Genomic DNA, 20823 nt, shown 5'->3' on the forward strand with positions numbered 1-20823 from the left:
GTGAGAATATAAATTGTTAAATATTCATCTTCCTTTGGGATCTCATTCCTTACTAACGAAAGTAACATTATCTCCGGTTTTAAAAGAATATTAACATTTAAAATTCCGGTTTGCGGCAGGGTGAGGCAGCAGCGTCTTCGAGCCTGTATCAATAAACGAGACTTTTTGCATCAACAATGACTTTTTGTATCAACAATAAACAGTATCAATAAACGAGACTTTTTGTATCAACAATGACTCATTATTGAATCTGCCGACTTGACATTGAACAGGGACTGAGTTCCGCCTACCACCCATAAACGGACAGACGGAACGAGTGAACTCTCTTCTCGAACAATATCTAAGGTGCTTCATCAATTACCAACAAAACAACTGAGTGGACCTATTACCTTTTGCAGAGTATGGGTACAACAATAGCCTGCACAGCTCCAGAAAAACCACCCCGTTCCAAATTGTAAATGGATACGAAGGGAAACCCTTCCCCAGCTTGCCAGCCACCAAACCTACAAGTTCCCCCACCTCGTGTCACCAATGGTGGGAAACTCTCACCAAAGGGTGGGGAATAATCCAAGAAAACCTAGAAGTGGCCAAACGAGACTACAAGGCGCACTTCGACAAAAAGCACTCGCCTGAATGGAACTTCAAAGTGGGGGATACTGTATTCCTCTCAACCAGAAACTTACCATTACAACAATCATCCAGAAAATTGGCATACAAATATTTAGGACCTTTTAAAATCAAAAGAGTGATAAATACAGTGACTGTTGAGCTAGAACTGCCTAAAATGTTTAGTAAAATTCACCCTGTTTTCCATTGCAGTCTTTTGAAAAAAGATCCTGGAGCTACGTCTTGGCATCCACGCCCTACAACGCCCACCCCTATTCAAGTGAGGAGTCAGAGTCATCATGAAGTGCAAGAGATACTAGATGCCAAGCTAAAATGAGGGATAGTGTACTTCCTGGTTCGGTGGAAGTACTTTCCCCCCTCTTGCGACGAGTGGGTTAAGTCAACAGATCTAAGGGTGCCCCTTCTTTTGAAAAGATTTTACCTACTGCACCCAGACAAACTCCGAGCACAAGCTTAGGGGGGGCAGTATGTCAGGCTCTGTAACTCTATCATATTAAAATTGTAAAATACTAACCAAATGGACTCTTCATACTAACCCAAAGCCTTTTGTTGTACAGTAGCTAGCATGCATATCAAAGAGGGGGACATTTGATGTGTAAACTTTGTTTAGGTTGTAAAGGAGCAAAGGAATGCGACCGTTAGATACCGCGGTCAGCCAGCATCTTCCCAGAGGCAAAAGATAAGCGGAAGCTCTCGTGTGAAAGTTTGCACCTTCACTCCCTGTTGTTTTGAGAATACTGGCTTTGTTTAGATATTGCTTTGATGTAGATTCCTTAAGACTAAGAGACACCCATTCCCAGGTATCAGTCTCAACTTTTGCATCCAACTATGAGTTTCCAATAAAGTATACATTGTTTCAATGGATACTGCCTTGAGTCTCCATCGCCTGACACTCAGTTTCATTCCCAGTAATTGGGGAGGAGTCTATTTCTAAACAAAACATGAGGAAAGTCACCCCTTTCTTACTTCACCTTCACACCATTTTGCGGTGTTCCACAGTTTCAGCTGGCCAGGCTCTGACACAAGATGAAAATTGGGCTAGGAGCGAATGGGTCTGAAGAAAGAAAGCACAGAGAAGGCAAGAGTGGCCAGTGTTTAGGTCCCCATACACACATGTAATCCATTTTTGTAAAAAAAAGAAAAAAGGGGGAAAAAATCCCTCTGCCTCTCATCTCAGAATTCAAGGAAAAGAGGAAACAATTTGTTAGCTTACACCTCTTTGAATCCTATCTCCCTATCTTATGCGACCATTTTACCCCAAGAGTGAGTCACCCTCCTCCTCCCAAGCTATGAAACTTAGGAGGGAGGAGCCTAGCCAAGGTGGTCCCAAAGGTAATCCTCATTTCTCACCCTGGGCTGAAAAAACCAAAGATAGATCCTGACAGACTCCTTAACCCCCAACAGGGATGTGTCATATGATGTTCACTGGATCCCCTTTACCTTACTTCCATGAACTTGCCACTGCCAAGGCAAAGCATCTGCTTAGGACCATGCACCCACCAGGCAGTCTAAAGCAGCCTGCAGCCCTTGCCTCCTTTTTGGAGAGATGTATCCCATCACCACTGTACAGTTCCCATATTCTGGTGTGAGGTAGGAATTGGCCCAATCCACCCTCCATAACATTCTTCAGCTCCCAGTTCACCTTCCAGCAGGCCTTGTCTGAACATCTGGGATCCCTCACACTGCACCACATCCAGTGGGGCAATTTAGTAGACCACATGGTCTGCACACCATGGTCTGCTCCTAATAAGCTCCAACTCAGCCTTTGTCTGAATCATCAAGGCGTTCCTTTTCATGAGGCTAAGATCATTTTTAACCAAGTGGTTCAACAACACATGAGGCAAAGGACTCCCCTCGAATAACAGTCGGATAATGCCAGGAAACCTCAAACCCCAACACCCCAGCCATTCAACAGAAGCCCCAATGGTGAGTCCTGGCCCTGGCTGAGACTAAGCAGACATCCTTTGAGCCAGGGACTACTAGTAGCACAAGGGGAGAGATAGTCCTATAGATATGCGGGTCCCATATAAAAGCCATTTGAGAAAGGTGCTGTAGTAGGGAATAAAATAGGACACGACTGAATGGGAAAGTTTGTTGAACCCAACCCAGTCTACCAGACATAGAATTTATGTTCATTATATTGAACATCTTATTCATAAATTGTTTGTCCCTTAGACTAGTACTTTATTAAGCAACAAATTGTTTTATTTTTCCTCCTGCCCTGTGTCTTTTATGCATTCACAGCTCATTGGAAGATTTGTAGTTTGTAGTATATTCACAGCATTCTTAAACATAAGTGCTATTATATTTTTACTAGAATCTATGTCAGTTCTCCTTCATCATGACACTGTTAGATACTGATTTTGTTGCTAGTTTAGAAAAGACCAGGGGTTGTTTTGTAGAAAAATAGGTGGTGGTACTCATCCAGGGATTGTTATGCAGCTACACCTACTTTTCAATGGACAGGATAGGTATGTGGGGAGGAGGGGGGCATCAGAAAGGTTCAGGAGGTCCTGCTGAATTCAAGGCCTGGCAAAGACCCAAGTTAGCTAGGTTAGCAAAGACTCTGACAAAGACCCAGGCAGATGTTCCTGTAATGCTAGGTGTCATGTTCTCAGGGTGCAGGCAGGCAGGAGTCCAAAGCCAGTCGAAGGTCAAAGTCCTGGAAGTCAAGCAGGAGCCAAATCACCAATGCAGAATCACAAACTGGAATCAGAAGTCAATGTCCAAAAGGCAAAGGTCAGGGTGCCAAGGAAGTCAAGCAGGTCAGGATCAGGGATCAGGAAGGAGTGTGGATGCAAGCCAGAGAATAGACTTGTTACTTTCACAAGATTACCAGGTCCTGGGTGGGAGCTATATGGGAGTCTCAATCAGCCTGCTCCCTGGGTGGCAGTGATTCTGCTAGAACTCAGTGCTGAGAGATCTGAAGCCTCAGCATGCCGCATGTCTTCGCTCTGAAAGTTCTTTCTGGAGCCTGCTTTGAACTCTTGAGATGGAAGGAGGAGAGTTTGGAGGAGATTGATCGTCAACAGCTGACACTGGTGCCTGGAGAGTGACTGATGGGCCAGCTGCTGTTTGTTCAGCTGAGGAACCAGCTGGCAACTCTTCCAGGTCTGTTAATCCTTCCAGCTCCTCCTCGTCAGGGCTCATGACACTAGGAAACAGAGCAGGGCAGGATTGTAGTAGGCCTTCTCCATTTCAAACATCAAGTGGTTCTGAGAATGTTCCATGCTCTCTTCTGCTAGCCCCTTTAAAGGTTAAAGGTAGTACAGAAGACAGCCCAAAACAGTTGATCGGAGGGGAGTGCCTCCCAGCTAATTAGCTGTTTCATGCTGTCTTCTGCAGTCCCTTTGAAGTTTAAACATACTGCAGACAATAGCCCAAAATAGCTGATTGGTGCTCAGCTGTTTTTCAGGCTTTCTGCAAACCCCATTTAAATGGATTGCAGTCTCTTTCAAGGGGGTTTGTCAGACCACGAACAAAGCAATTGGTTAGGTTCATGAATGGGCAGTTTGGTTCATGGTTTGCCTTTTTGCCCATTACAAGCTATGAACTGAACTGCATGGACAAGGCAGGGAGGGAGGGAGGGAGGAGGGGGGCATCAGAAAGGTTCAGGAGATTTGCTCTTGTGAGCTCCTGCTGAATTCAAGGCCTGGCAAAGACCCAGGTTAGCTAGGTTAGCAAAGACTGACAAAGACTCAGGCAGATGTTCCTGTGAGGCTAGGAAACAGAGCAAGGCAGGATTGTAGTAGGCCTTCTGCATTTCAAACATCAAGTGGTTCTGAAAATGGCAGCACCAGGTGGCAACAGTGGTGGGTCTATGATAGATAGATAGATAGATAGATAGATAGATAGATAGATAGATAGATAGATAGATAGATAGATAGATAGATAGATAGATAGATAGATAGATAGATAGATAGATTTATTGTCATTGTTCTCAACAAAAAGAGAGCAACGAAATGAGGTGCTCTTCCACAAACATACCAACACATCAAACACACATATTCATAAACTATTTAATTACATCTAAAACCATTTAAACCATTAAAACCATTTAAACCATTTAAATACATCTAAAACAGATGTCTCTCTCGGCTTGGCTTCGCGGACGAAGATTTAAGAAGGGTGCAATAGTCCACGTTTGCTGCAGGCTCGCTGGTGGCTGACAAGACCAATGTGGGACAGGCAGGTCCGGCCACAGCAGCTGCAGGGAAAAGTCTGATTTAGGGTTGGTGCTGTAGCAGTGCGATTCTTCCTCAATCTCCTTTTGTCCTCAAGACCAGCTATGCGTGCGATCTCAAAGGAAGAGACAGCCTGGTGGATGGTGTGCCTCCATGCTTTGCGATCTGAGGCTAGGTCAGACCACTGGTGATGGTTGATGTGACAGGTGCTAAGGGATTTCTTCAAGGAGTCCTTGTACCTCTTCTTTGGTGCCCCTCTATTTCGATGGCCGGTGGAGAGTTCGCCATACAGGGCAATCTTGGGAAGGCGGTGGTTTTCCATCCTAGAAATATGCCCTGCCCAGCGCAGCTGCGTCTTCAACAGAAGTGCCTCGATGCTGGTAACCTCCGCCCTCTTGAGGACTTCAGTGTTGGTCACAAAGTCACTCCAGTGGATGTTGAGGATGGTGCGAAGGCAGCGCTGATGAAAGCGCTCAAGGAGTCACAGGTGATGACGGTATAAAACCCACGATTCGGAGCCGTAGATGAGGGTTGTCATCACAACCGCTTTGTAAACATTGATCTTTGTGCCTTTTTTCAGATGCTTGTTGCTCCACACTCTTTTGTGCAGTCGGCCAAATGCACGGTTTGCCTTTGCCAGCCTGTTGTCAATCTCCTTGTCGATCTTGGCATCTGAGGAGATGATGCACCCCAGGTAGCTGAACTGCTGGACTGTCTTCAGAACTGATTCACCCACAGTGATGCAGGGAGGGTGATAATCTTCCTGGGGTGCAGGCTGGTGGAGAACTTCTGTCTTCTTCAGACTAACTTCTAGGCCGAATAGCTTGGCAGCCTCTGCAAAGCAGGACGTCATATGCTGCAGAGCTGATACCGAGTGGGAGACGAGTGCAGCATCATCAGCAAACAGTAGCTCTCGGATGAGTTTTTCCATTGTCTTGGAGTGAGCCTTTAGTCGCCTCAGGTTGAACAGGCTGCCATCGGTGCGATAGCGGATGTAGATACCATTGCCATCATCTAGATCTACTGCGGCTCTTTGAAGCATCATGCTAAAGAAGATCGTAAAGAGAGTTGGTGCGAGAACGCAGCCTTGCTTTACACCTGTGCCTATTGGGAAGGGCTCCGAGAGGTCGTTGCAGTGTCTGACTTGGCCTCGCTGGTCTTCGTGTAGCTGGATGATCATGCTGAGGAACCTTGGGGGACATCCTAAACGTTCCAAGATTTGCCAAAGGCCTTTCCTGCTAACGGTATCGAAAGCTTTGGTAAGGTCGACAAAAGTCACATACAGAGCCTTGTTCTGTTCCCTGCATTTCTCTTGGAGCTGCCTGAGAACAAATACCATGTCGGTGGTGCTCCTGTTAGCTCTGAAGCCACACTGGCTCTCTGGGAGGAGTTCTTCTGCAATGGTGGGCACCAGTCTGTTCAGGAGTATTCTGGCAAGGATTTTGCCTGCGACGGAGAGCAGGGGTATCCCCCAGTAGTTGGAGCAGTCTGACTTTTCCCCTTTGTTCTTGTATAGGGTGATGATGATTGCATCGCGAAAGTCCTGTGGTAATTTGCCTTGTTCCCAGCAGGTGACAAGTACTTTGTGAAGTGAGCTATGTAGTACTGTGCCCCCATGCTTCCAGATCTCTGGTGGAATTCCATCAACACCTGCTGCCTTGCCACTTTTCAGTTGCTTGATGGCTTTAACAGTCTCTTCTAGGGTGGGGATCTCATCCAACTCTGTTTTCACCGGTTGAAGTGGGGTGAGGTGGATTGCTGAATCTTGAACTACGCGGTTGGCACTGAAGAGAACCTGAAAATACTCCGACCACCGGTTCAGTATGGATGCCTTGTCTGTGAGGAGCACTTGGCCGTCTGCACTATGCAAGGGACTCTGAGCCTGATATGATGGACCATATACTGCCTTCAGGGCTTCGTAGAACCCTCTTAAATCACCAGTGTCTGCACACAGCTGGGTTCTCTCAGCAAGCTTGGTCCACCACTCGTTCTGAATGTCTCAAAGCTTGCGCTGGAGGTTGCTACATGCAGCGCGAAAGGTTGCTTTTTTCCCAGGACAGGAGGGCTGAGCAAGATGTGCTTGGTAGGCAGATCTCTTTTTTGCCAGTAATTCTTGGATCTCTTGATTGTTCTCATCAAACCAGTCCTTGTTCTTCCTTGTGGAGAACCCGAGGACTTCTTCAGAGATCTGCAGGACGGTAGTTTTTAGGTGTTCCCAGAGTGCTTCTGGAGAAGGGTCTGTGGCGCAACTGGGGTCCTCAATTCTTGACTGGAGTTTTGCCTGGAAGGCAGCTTTAACTTCGGCTGACTGGAGGCTGCCAACCTGAAACTTCCTCAGAGAGGGATACCTCCTCTCCTGGGTGTGGGTTTAAAGTGAAGACGGAGATTGCAGCGTACAAGACGATGATCCGTATGACATTCTGCGCTGGGCATTACTCGGGTGTGTAAGACATCTCGAAGGTCTCTCTGGCGCACCAGAATGTAGTCGATAAGGTGCCAATGCTTGGACCGTGGGTGCATCCAGGTTGTCTTCAGACTGTTCTTCTGCTGGAAGATAGTGTTGGTGATGGTGAGCTGGTGCTCCATGCAGAATTCTAGCAGGAGGCGCCCGTTGTCATTGCAGTTGCCAATGCCGTGTTTGCCAAGTACTCCTTTCCAGGCTTCCGAGTCTTTACCTACTCTGGCATTGAAGTCGCCAAGGATGATCACCTTGTCCTCTGTAGGGGTCTTCCGTACGAGGTTGCGTAGATCAGCATAGAACTTGTTCTTTTCTGCAGGATCTGCTTGAAGGGTTGGGGCATACACACTGAAGAGTGTTGCATGCCGCTTGTTTTGAAGTGGGAGGCGCATGGACATGATGCGATCTGAGTGACCTGTTGGCAGGTTTTCGAGTTTGGAGGCAATGGCGTTCCTGACCATGAAGCCAACGGCAGAAAGGCGGCTCTCAGCCTTTGACTTACCCGACCAGTAGAGGGTATAGCCAGCACCGTGTTCTTGAAGACTACCTTCCTCAGGGAAACGGACCTCACTGAGAGCTGCTATGTCGATATTCAACCTGAGAAGTTCGTGGGCAACTAGAGCAGAGCGTCGTTCAGGGCGACCACTGCCTACTGTGTCAAGCATGGTTCTGATGTTCCAACATGCAAGCTTTAGTCTTTGCACACTTTGTGAGGCAGGTGCATGCCTTTTCTCTGTTGTTATTTTTCGACCGCAAGTAAGGATGCCCGTTGACCGCGGCTAGCCATCTGGGGTGGGGGAGACGAGCTTTGTTTAGGCCACCTTTTCTAGGCCCCTCTCCGTGTGGAGCAAGCAGTGCTGTCCCTAGATAAGGCTGCTTGGTCGTTCAGGGTGCTGCCGAAAAATGCTTTCGTCTCCGGGTTAGCATCAGGCGACCAATACCCTCAACCACCTACATGCAGGATCGGGACTGCGGCTTCCAGTGGCACCTTCCACCTGCCGTTTTGCCCCTTGCCCATCGCTGCAGGACTTGATGCGTTGTGGGTTGTGTGTGTGGATATGCCCTTCAGGCCTGCACAGAGGAATTTTTTAGGTGAAGTGCAGTGTGCGCGGTACTGGCTCCACCCTTTCACCTGGGTGTCATTTGCCATGGCCCAGTAAGCTGGGACGCCGGCAGCGAGTCCTCCAGGTGGTAGGTGTTACATTAACGAGCTCTATCTGCCCGGGTTTGATGTTAGAGTTTTCCTTCTCTTAGGCTGCCGAGGTTGGTGGGCCCAGCCTGCCCATCCGGTTATACCGCCGGACATTCGGTCGCACCATGACGTAGCAAACTCTGTGAAAACGGGGGGGACCAGCGAGAAGGTGTTGCTACGGATGCAGTAATGCAGGAGAGGCCATTGCAGTGACCATCTGCCAGGCATAGCCAGACAGTGACCACGCGGCGTTCACTACACCGGGAGAGGAGAGGCTATGTATTGCGCATGCACTTTCCCTGGGGGGGGGGGGTAGGATTCCCAGAGGGAGCCCACCCCCACCCCTCCCCCATCTAAAACAGATAATCATTCATAAAACCATTAAAACCATTTAAATACATCTAAAACAAATAATCATTCATAACCTTGCATTTAACCTAACCACAGCAATGGTGGCTGCTATGATGAGACATGAACTGGGCCTGTAGGAAGGGGGCGTATGATGGGATATGAATTAGACCCAGGGGAAGGGGTGGGACCACTGGAGCAGAAAAAGCATACAGTACTACCTGGGTACCTCACCTGGCTATTGGGATCACTTGCCAACCAAGCCTTCCCTATGTGTTAGTGCTTGAGAGGAAAAAACATTTTGTGGGGGATTGCAGGTAGCCCCACATGGGAGGGGATGTTACATTATGGAGAAGCATGGGTTATGTTCTGTTTTACAATTTTTTTCTGCTGTATATATCTGTCACAACTTTGGGGCTGTATCAGAATGGGGCCAGATCCATTTTAGGAAAACTGGTCTAAATGCTCATTTCCCCCATCATATGGAGATCCCCTTAAGGGATCTTGGGTTGAGGGCTTTTAAAGGGCATGCCCAGCTTGGGGGTTGCCAATGAGTTACCTTCACACACCAGTGGCAGGGAAGACCACTCAGTAGTGACTGTCCTTGTGGAATCCATCAACCTGCAATCCCATGGTTCTACTCCTTGCTAGTAGGTGGGCTGGGATACATCAACCAGGAGGTGACTCAGTCAGTGCTAGGATCCAGTGGAACATGCTGTGCCAAGTCTTCTTACAGCTGTAACCAATACAGTTCTGGCCATTCTATTCCTCATTTTATTCCAAAACATTTTGTATGATTTTGTCTTAGGTCTTTTTGACAGCAATAAAACAATTACACTCAGAATTCTACTCTGGTCTACTTAATGGGGCTAACTCCCAGGAAATTGTTCTGAAGATTGCACTATCAAAGTGCAATGTTACAGAAAGAATTACACTTTTCAAAGACTATTGAAGTCAATGGAATAACTTCAGAAGTTAACAAGACACTTGGGGATGTGCCAAAAGAGAATTTTAAAATACAAGGGTTTTGATATTTTTTTAAAACTGAGTCCATTTTTATTTTGAAAAAAATTCACACTGGAGATAAAATATTAACATCTCCATTTAGTTATTCTAGTGTCAGTCAGTGAATTCTATGGGGGGCAATTATCTGTTTTATTTAGTCATTTATTTTTATGAACTTCCATACTGAACTCTTCTAGCATGGCAACCGAGTTGTGAACAACTAATCTACTGGAAGCCCTTTCACTATGTTGTTCTGGAGGAACTGCTGTATTTATTTGGAAGGTTTATTATATTTAGATAAATCGATGGTTCTCATTTTACAATTTTACAATTGTATGTAATTTGATTTACACAAAGTAGATATATTATCAATAGTTCAGTGAATCTGTAATATATCAGGATTACTTTGATAGGGACGTTTCCTGATTTTACAAAGGTTTAAAAAGGCAAGTAATGCATGTACTAATTATTTTTATTAATTTTAATTTTAATAATTTTAATCAATTTAATGATAATCAGTTTAATGATAAGCTGTCAAGAAGTAACATCTGATTTTATACATTTTCATTTATTTGGTCTTGTGAATCATACACTAAGTTTTAATGTTTCTGTCTTAGCCTAAGCCAATAGCCATCCCTATTACAAAGTAATGTATATACTAATTTTTTTTTTAAATTTTAATGACCAATGCCCTAAGACACACATACACAAAGGAGTGGTAGGTACAGGATGGGAATAAAACTGAATAGAAAAACTACTAGGATCCAATCCACTGTTTTCCTCTTCAATAGACAGAGCAGCCGCATTACCTTAATCATTGGCATGATTGGGATGAGGCCTATAATGGATTGTCATCATGTTCAGTGAATGAAGTGCACTTGTCTTCTGAGGTTCTGTCATCCTTTCTGCATATAATAAAATTCAGTGTGGTAGATGTAGCAAAATCTTCTTTGCATTTGTTATGTTATCCCATAAGCAAACCAGTATGTTCTCATTTCCCCTCATTCTTATATGTAAGGACTTCCCTAGGGACGTATGTCAATGGGGAATGGAAAATATGTACATTCCCAAGACCAGATTATGTCGTAGAGATGAAATTATTTCCTAAAGGGAAATATATTCTTTGTGGAAGTATAAGAAAAATCAAATAGTTCTGATGTTGACTGATATCCCATGCAGAGGTCATGCATGAGCTAAATTATTGATTCCAATAAAATAAATTACATGGTGTTATAGAGAGGTAATTATTCCACCTAGCCTATCAACAAGCAGGTCTTCTGGGTGAACTAGAGCAGTTCTGCCTGCACATACACCCCAACTTGTCCAGCCAGACCAGGGATGTCCAGACCAGGACCAGAGATCAGTGGCAACTCCGTATCATCAGACTTGGACAGACAGAACAGCTGGCACAAGTGAAGGAAGGTCTTAGATGGGGCAGGGGCAGAGAAGACACCCCACCAAACAAACAGGGGACAAAAGAAGATGTGCAGCAGGGTGTGGTCTGTCCAAGAGGGCCAATTTCTACCAGGGGCAGGGAGAGGGAAGAGCCAAGGTCAGACAGGTGGATTGCAAGGGACAAGGTAGGCTAGCTGACTTTAAAAGGGAGGCTCCAGGAAGAGGCCAGGAGAGAAAGTGTTGGTCATCCATGTAGAATGTTAACGGTTGAGCACAACATGAACAAAGAGCAACTAGGTCATACATTCCCCTCTCCTCCCATTCTAAGGTCTGGGAAGACTCTTTCAGAGTAAGGACAGAATAGCAGGGTCCCCAAAAGTGCTCAGGGAGAGAGAACAGCCTCACATTTCTCTTGAAAACAGAGATAGTTGCATGCATTTCCATTGGCATAGGGCTGAGAAAATTCCTCTTCCCGTCTTTTATCTTTTAACCCCTTGGTCAGGCCAGTACCAAGGTGTGGCCCATGGTGGGAATCACCCAAAATTTCCTTTGACCACCTCAGCAAAAGTCCCATGATTGCTCCTCTCTACTGTATAACTGGGAGGGTTTGGTATCATCCCAATCTTTCTCATGGGCTGGGCTGTGGTGAAGTGTGCTATAGTAAACTCTGCCATCCTTTAATTGCACATCTGCAGGTGAACCTAGGGAGGCATTGTTGGTATGTTTGTTTTGTATGGGGGGTTACTGTGGTTGGGGGATGGAATCCTATGTATATGTTTATATGATCTGTGTGTTTGAGAGGAAGTGTAACTGCTAATGTAGCCACCATGGCTTCATGGGAAGCTTGCACAACTGGGGCCCATTACAAGTTGGATAAGATTCTGTAACCTCTTCCCCAACATCAGAATAACTCCAAGACATGAAGACTCTTTCCAATCTGCAGTATATTCAGAAGTTTATGCAGTGGTTCATGCTGTGCACTACCTTTCCCTCTAATAGCCATCTTAATCCCTGACTACTACTCATCTGTCTACCACAGGCTATGTTTGACCACCTCCTTCAATGATCATCCTAACATCTGGACCTGCCCTCAAAGCCCTCTCCCAGTCTTCTTATCCCTTTTATTCATATAGGTTCTCTTTGCTCACACTCAGCAGCAGATACTGCCAGGTATCCATTCCCTACAGAAGGCCTACTGGGCTAGACTCTCTCCCTATTAAGAGGACCCTGCCTCTTCCTGGCTTCAGATGCAGTTTTTGCCACTAACCCCCTCACCTCCATATCCCAAGGTGTTCCTTCTTCCTGTTTCCACCCAGCATCTCCCAGCCACAGGGAGTATAACAATGTTTAAAACAAAAGTATTGAATTCTGAACTTTCAGTGGATATTAGTTTAGAGAACATCCAGGGCTACCATTTGTCTCTTTTAAGTCCAATCAAGCTCATTAACATTTTTGAGAAAATATGCATAGAATTGGATTATAGATTGTACAACTTCTAAAAGCCTTTGGATTTTTTAGACTTTAAATAATTCATCCTCAAATGGAAAACTTTGAAGTCTCAAAAGTAAAATTACAATTCGGATTCCAGAAGTATTGCAACTTTACACTTGAATAATATTACTTTTAAAACATTAAAGTAGTTGTACACATTGAAACATTTATTAAATATTGCCTCATCTATTTTTCAATGAACTACGATGGCCAGGCTCAACTATTCTCAGCTATCTGCAAGTCTCTCCTCTCTTTTTCACTAGTAGAAAAGTTAGTTCTACATTTTGAAAAATGCAGCATTCGTGATAATTTACAGCATAACCTTATGCAAGTCTCCTATAACTGAGTAGTTGATGGGCTCAATCCCATCTAAGTGAGCATCAAATTACAATCTCATTATTATAAATTTTCCCAAGCGTTTCTAATTTGGATTCTTTACCATAGCTGACCTTTGAAAAGGCACACAACCAAAATATATTAGCATGAAATACCTGCCAGACTTACAGTGCAATCCTAAGCAGGTGTACTCAGAATCCTGTTTACTTCTACTCACAGGTCTTACTCCCAGGAAACTGTTTTTAAAATTGCACTGTCAGTTGCTAAAATCAAGTATTATATTTGAAAGTTTTGTCCACAATGCAGTGAACCAATAAGTATGTATAACAGTGCTTATAGAGAGGCAGATCACTGGTCTACCCAGTCAAATTTCTTTAAGCCTTCAACCCACAAGGCACCCTAATCAGCCAAGAATTGCCTGGAGCTCTCATGCAAACTAGTGGCTGAGAAACCTGTGATCTTTTGTTGTTGGATCCAATTCATGGGAAACTGTCCCAAGTGAAGAACTGCAAGCTCAACTGTTATACCTTCTACAGATGCAGTCAGCAGGAAGCCGTGTTCCCTAGAACAAATGAGAGCAGACAGGAGTGTTGTGGACCTTGGTGTAACCAACCACAAACAGTACTGCAGTACTGTGATCTGAACTCTCTGCTCACGACCTGAGTTCTATCCCAGTGAAAGCTGGTTCAGGTAGCTGGCCCAAGGTTGACTCAGCCTTCCATCCTTCCGAGGTCGGTAAAATGAGTACCCAACTTGCTGGGGGGAAAGTGTAAAAGACTGGGGAAGGCAATGGCAAACCACCCCATAAAAAGTCTGCAGTGAAAACGTTGTGAAAGCAATGTCACCCCAGAGTCGGAAATGACTTGTGCTTGCACAGGGGACCTTTCCTTTCCTTTCTTCAGATTAAAAAAGAAATCTAATTTTTGGACTGCATTTTTCCATTCCCCCCTTTCATGGACTATTGGGTTTAAACTGCAGACTGCTGACATTTTCTAACCAAAGGAGTCAATTATTAAACCCAGGTCTTTGTGCATACAAAAAGTACATGACTAAATGCTACATTTTCCCCCATACATAATTAGAAGTGAAAGAATAAAAATATTCAGAAATTTTATGGAGCAAGAAATGATAGACTTTGATTAGCAGCAAAAAAGGAGAAATAAATCATGTTTTCAATCAAACACAAATTATTTCTTTTGTATTCGAGAAAAACCCCTGAACTGATACACTGCTTTTATAAGACTGCCCTGTACTTCTTTATTCCTGAGGCTGTATATGAAGGGATTGACCATTGGAGTTAGGACCGTATACAAGAAAGATAAGACCTTATTGAGATCTTTGAACTTCTCCATTGTTGGCAGGACATAGACAAACATTAAGGATCCATAAAAAATGGAAACTACAGTGAGGTGGGAGGAGCAGGTGGAAAATGCCTTTTGTCTTCCAGTAATGGAAGGGATTTTCAGGATTGTTGTGATAATAAAAACATAGGATGCCAAAGTTATCAGAAATGTAGGTAGAATTCCAATAGAAGATGTTATAAAAGCAGCTGTTTCAACAACTTTGGTGTCACTGCAGGAAAGTCTAACTATAGGGGTGAAATCACAGAAGAAATGGTCGATTGTATATTGGTTGCAAAAGTTAAGCTGTGACAAGAAACATGTTAAGATGGTTATAAGAAGTAGCCCAATTATCCATGATACTGAAACAAGCAGGATACACTTTCTCTCGTTCATAAGTGTGGCATAATGCAAAGGTTTACATATGGCCAAGTAGCGATCATATGACATGGCAGCCAAGAGGTAACATTCTGTAGCTGCCATAGTAGAAAAGAAATGCATCTGGAGAACACAACCCAAAAGAGAGATGGTTTTGTCCCTTGTGACAAAACTGGCCAGCATTCTTGGTAATATTGTTGAAGTGTAGCAGGACTCCAAAAAGGACAGGTTTGCCAGAAAGAAGTACATGGGTGTATGGAGGTGCTGTTCAACCATCACCAGGACAACAATGAGAAGATTGCCTGACATAATCACAAGGTAGATAGCTAGAAATAAGAAGAAAAGGAGAACATTCAAGTCCTCAACATAGCCAAACCCAAGGAGGATGAGACTGGTGACAGCAGTTCTGTTTTGCCACTCTGACTTTTCCACACGATGCATCTGTAAATAACAAATCATATACTGAGTACCGGAAAAGACTAGGAATTAACTCTCTCCCTTTCCCACTCTCTTTCATACACATTGCTATTCAGATAAAGCCCTCTAGGGAAAATGAGAAGATTATTACATAACTGCATGCAAACACATTGATCAACAGGGATGGACAAATTTGCTTAATGTAAGAGCCACATAGACTAAACACCAGATGTTTGAGAGTTGCAAGATATGAACAAATATTACACACATGCTTTTTAAAAAACTGTTACTACTTTGCACAGAAAAATAAAATACATATGTGTAGGGGTAGAATTCTAGCAGGAGCTCCTTTGCATATTAGGCCACACACCCCTGATGTAATCAATCCTCCAAGAGCTTACAGCGCTCTTTTTTGTAAGCTCTTGGAGGACTGGCTATATTAGGGAGGTGTGGAATAATATGCAAAGGAGCTCCTGCTAGAATTCCACCCCTGCATATGTGTGCACTTTACAACACAACCATGCTGGAAGTCTTTAAAAACAAAACAAAAGCTGGGAACAGGAATAACAGTCCCCATAAAACCAGCATAGGGAAACGTTAGGGAATTATTTTTTGGCACCAGTGGGAGAAGGAAACACACATGTACCATATAAATCACAGACCACTGTTTTCACCATTATGCATCTCTCTTTGTCTTGACACCAAGGTTAGTAAATGCAGCTTCTACAAGAGCTATTAAATTATGGGAGAACCCTACACCACCCTCTTTAATTCCATCCCTCGTTCTAGTGGCTCTCTTGGATCTTGCACTCTCTTTCTGAATGCAAAACAAGAACTATGGAAGACCACTCATGTTGTGCGTATCTCTAAGAAAGACTAAAGCATGTGTGTGAAAAAGAAGGATAATCAACAACACCCTGCCCCATGCACACACATAGTTGGAGAGAGCAAACGGTTTAGAGGACAAATAGCAGCCAGGGCATAGTGGTTAAGAGGAAGAAAAGAGGATGTGTAAGAACAAACCAGTAAACAATGACTAACATTCATAATTCTTCCTGTGAATCTTCCTTCTTCATTCTCTCTGCTCCCTCTTCATTAGTTGAAACATGCTGGAATTTAAAGTTCCTCATAATGAGGGCTCTCTCTCTCTTTTGTTGGATCACATGAGGGTTTTTTTGCAGGAGAAAGGAGAGCTACCATTTCCCAGGGAAAATAGATTCCAGAAATTATGTGGTATGGATGGAGAAAGAGCCAAATGGGAGAGTAGTAACTGGATGAGATCAGTGTGCCAATAAGATCTATCCATAGCGCTGTATATGTTATACTCACTGAATATGCTATATAAATATTTAGGACTGTAGTCTGGTGGATAAGCTGCTTTTCAAAGGAACTTTCTTGATATTACTGCTTTTTCATTGTTGAATCTCAGCATGGTTCTGAACTCTAAGGGCTCACTCAACCCAGTTCTGAAAGTCACTGATTTAAACAATTGTACAACAAATTTAAGTGACAAATTGTGTCTGTTTCTGACAGTTTATATCTATTTCTAGAAGATTTGTTTTTTTTATGCACCTTTCAGAAGATGAAATAAAATCTCTAATTTACCTAGTGGTGGGTTTCTTCTGATAGAATGAATTTATATTAACTGTGTTCTATTTTTATTTATATGCGTGCACACTCACACAGCTCAATTACATCAGCCTTTTATTCTCAGTGGGCAGAAAAAAAGGATGACGACAATTGTTTCCCCAAGCACATTTCTCTGTTTAAAAAAAAAATAATTCTGTCCCAGGGGATCATGGGTAGTATGGAACAGCGATACCTCATCATCATCATGTGTTGATGTTCACAGACCAATTGATCGTAAGCATATAAAAGATACAAAATCAATCTGAAATACATTTAAGTCATAACATTTGCTATCTATAAAACATTAAAATTAAACATGAATTTTAAGTTTTCATAATAGTTAATTATTTTCCCAATTTGATTGTTTTGCAAGTATAATATACTTATTTAAAATTACAAAATTTCTTAAAATTTTCCTCAGAACTCTCATAACCAAAGAAACCCAAAAGAAATTTTACTACTGAGATTGTAATGGCTGGCTCAGACCCACCAAGCAAATATTGAAGCTTGCTTACTATAGGTAGGTCAATGCCAGAAATTGGTTTTACGTATTTTAAGTTCCACTGTCCATATATAGACTTTCTGACTATTCCAATTTATAGAACAGCTTTCTTTTTAGCTAGGTTTATTGCCTTGCCTACAGCTTTCTAACTGGGCACCATACTAGAAAATCCTACTCTGACTATTTACGTGGTTGCAGATCTGTCTCTATCAAAACTATAGAGCATATCTTTTTCTTCTGCCAAAGGTACATGCATTTAAGAACACAGTTCATTGGAACAGAGTTAAATCATATACATTAACAGACACTGTGTCACTCTCTGCTTCTCATTCAAATCTCTGAGCTAGGGGATATAATTATGTCTTTATAAAACTCACATTTATAAAATTGAGTCCTAAATCTCAAAAATAGTAGATGAAGTGGTAACTCTTTTTTTGGACCATTCCACTTCAGTATGCAGATGGGGATTGCTGTGACTGACTGAATTTACTGACTTACACATCTAATGCTGAACTTGAATCCAGGGCATGAATACCCCCCCCCCCCCACAATGAACTCAGTTTCTGTGGAACAAAATTTTCCCAGAAACCTGGGGATACCCAAGTTTTGTATAATAATCTGTCAAAAAATATTTGCCTGCAGATGTGAAATAAGGACAGCCAACACTATAAACTGGGATAAACAAAAGGCCAGATTTATTGTCTTTGCTCAAGAGAGATCAATAGTTCACACAGGCCAAAATATGACACAGGTCATTTCCGATCTATTTGCAATGCAGACAGCTGGTGAGATGCAAAAAGCCATGCGTCCTCTGTGCATCCCTTACCTTATGGGTGAGGCCGCCCTGGCTCTAAGCCCTCAGCAATCACATGGGTATAGCTCATGCTCCTCCTTGTAAAGCTCACTTCAGTGCTCAATGGAAGTGTGCCATGTCCTATCCCCCTAGCCAAGAGGTTTATGCATCAAGAATAATGGGATCCCTCTTAGTGCTCCTGTCCCAGATCCAAGAAAGTTCCAAGGCTTCAGGCTTCTGGTCTGAGGATTATCCCTTCCTAGGGATGCCCAAGCTACTGTAGATTTAGCCTACTTCTTAATCACCACTTGTGAATGTGCCACCAAATTATTGGTTGATTAGATCACTAATCACTGAGCTATATATAGCAGCTCACTGGCTGGTCACAAACCAGCATGCATACAAGCTCAACTTTCACACAAGTGTGTGGTCTATTACACAGCCCAATGATTCTGCTGCACAATCATTTTCTCTACAATCAAATTAAAATATATGACAGTGGACTACCAAAGTTAATTATTTTTTAAAGTATACCCTACCTTTTGCTTTTCTTAGCATGATTTTTCTGCACACCTTTGCAAAAGAGCTTAGTTCCCCCCAATAAAAACCTTATACATGATCCAAGGGAAAAAATGGTATGATATCAGCAAGGAGAATGAGACAAGAGGTGTCTTTCATCTGTGTAGACCTGTATAGGGTTTGGGTGGGGGACCAAAATGTTTCTGGGAAAGCTCCCCACTTTTCAATTTAGGAAGATGAGATTGTTTCTGGGACATGAGTGGAGCATGGATCCAAAGGCAAAAATCCTCATGTATCTTCATGATATTTACCCCAAATATACCATTAAACTGGATATCATAGCCATGTCCACAGATTGCACTATAAAACAATTTTAGAAACCAAACATGGATCCACAGCTTCATGGTGCCATCATGGTGCCAAATCAGGGTTTCAAAGCATAAATTCAAAGTATAGATCCTCATGATTTACCCCAAACTCACCATTAAATCACATCTCACAGCTAGGTCTTCACTGCCACAGGAGGTGGTGGCAGCTACAAGCATGGACAGCTTCAAGACGGGATTGGATAAGCAGAGGTCCATCAGTTACTATTAGCTACAGCATATTGCTGGAACTCTCTGTCTGGGGCACTGATGTTCTGTATTCTTGGTGCTTGGCGAGGGGTGAGGGGGTACAGTGGGAGGGCTTCTAGTGTCCTGGCCCCATTGGTGGACCTCCTGATGGCACTTAGTTTTTTTGGCCACTGTGACACAGAGTGTTGGACTGGATGGGCCATTGGCCTGATTCAACATGGCTTCTCTTATGTTCTTATGTCTATAAACTGTACAAAATGCAGGACAGAAAAAACACTTTCCAACAGTGCAATCCTAAATAGAGTTATTCCCATCAAGGAGATTTAACTTAATTGGACTTAGATTGGACCAACACTGCTCAGGAGTGCTGTATAATGGTCCATGTCAAGCATGGTAAAATTCCAATGTTAATTAAGTGTTTTAGGGTCCTCCATAAAGCTGGTCTGTGAAACATCATGGAGGACCAAAGTGTGTTAGCTCTGTTATTCTTTCCCCCTTCCCCTGCTTGCTTTATTGCTTGTGAAGTAGAGTAGTGAGAAATGAAACTAACAAGAGAAAGAATAATCAACACCTTCCCATACATTCCTGCCTGGGAGTGTGAGACATCTGGGGAAAGCAAGGACAAGACACTGATAACATTGTGAGAATGTAGACATTTATGATAGTTTATGTGTTAGAGCGCATCCCTCACCCCCACCTTTGGGAATCCTTTGAAGTATGCCTTAAAATAATTGTATCAATGTATTTTTAGTATCGCTCTCAAGAACCTGTACCAGGAGAGCATATCGGTCTATCAATAAACATAGTTTTGTATCCACTTGACTCGTTCTTGAAAACTGCATGCTTGACATTTTGAGATTGATCCTATAAGAAGTTTAACAGCCCTGGCAACTTTGTAACTGGATGGCTGAAAAGATTCCAGAGAACAGTGAACTTCTAGAACCCGAAGAAGGGGCGAGAGCACCAACACCCCCATAGCACGTGCTGGATCTCCGGAGAGTCACGGGGAAAGGCTCATCTCTCCACATTCAACAACCCTTGGTCACCCCCCATCAGTGGCAACCGTGCACATTCACCACAACGATGCATGAGGCTGCGGCGCGCAGAGATGCCATCTTGACCAGGCACATGCACCGGGTGAGAATAACTGTGGGGACTGACGAGGTGGCCGAGCCTGGAGAGAAGGGAAGCATTGCTGCGACATGCACGGAAGCCAACCCCCCCTGTTAAAGATGGAGACAGCCGGACCTCAGAAACCAGCAGGTCCTGGGGAAGAGGAAGATGAGATAGCATGAGAATCCCGCTTGATGGTGAGAAAAGAATTCAAAGGGGTCGCCAAGGGGTTGCGGGACGAGATGCAAGCGATGACCACCATGATGACCAGAGATTTTAACAGGCAAGTCTGCCGTATCCTGAGACCGGCGGACCTGAGAAGAGTCCCGCAACCACCCGCGGCTAGACCCTCAGCGACACCACCCCAAGCACAACCGGCAGGGCCGCTACCCCCCATGAGAAGGTGGTCGAGGAAGGGAGCTGGAGGCAATCTTTGATGGGGACCCCAAAGAGGTGGAGTATTTCACTATCCAAGCTAACAGCTACATGCACTATTGGGGAAACATCTTCCCTGATGAGTT

General features: G+C 43.7%; 1 protein-coding gene across 1 annotated transcript; it reads right to left on the reverse strand.

Moving 5' to 3' along the window:
• Positions 1 to 14223: 14223 nt before the first annotated feature.
• On the reverse strand, positions 14224 to 20564 carry LOC132583498 (olfactory receptor 2AP1-like). Its single transcript, XM_060255128.1, has 3 exons — positions 20447 to 20564; positions 20266 to 20363; positions 14224 to 15195 (listed from the first exon to the last, which is right to left on the reverse strand). The coding sequence occupies exons 1-3, from the start codon at positions 20562 to 20564 to the stop codon at positions 14224 to 14226; spliced, it is 1188 nt and encodes a 395-aa protein (XP_060111111.1).
• Positions 20565 to 20823: the final 259 nt, after the last annotated feature.

The sequence above is a fragment of the Heteronotia binoei genome, chromosome 15 (genome assembly GCF_032191835.1).
Source record: "Heteronotia binoei isolate CCM8104 ecotype False Entrance Well chromosome 15, APGP_CSIRO_Hbin_v1, whole genome shotgun sequence".
NCBI lineage: Eukaryota > Metazoa > Chordata > Lepidosauria > Squamata > Gekkonidae > Heteronotia > Heteronotia binoei.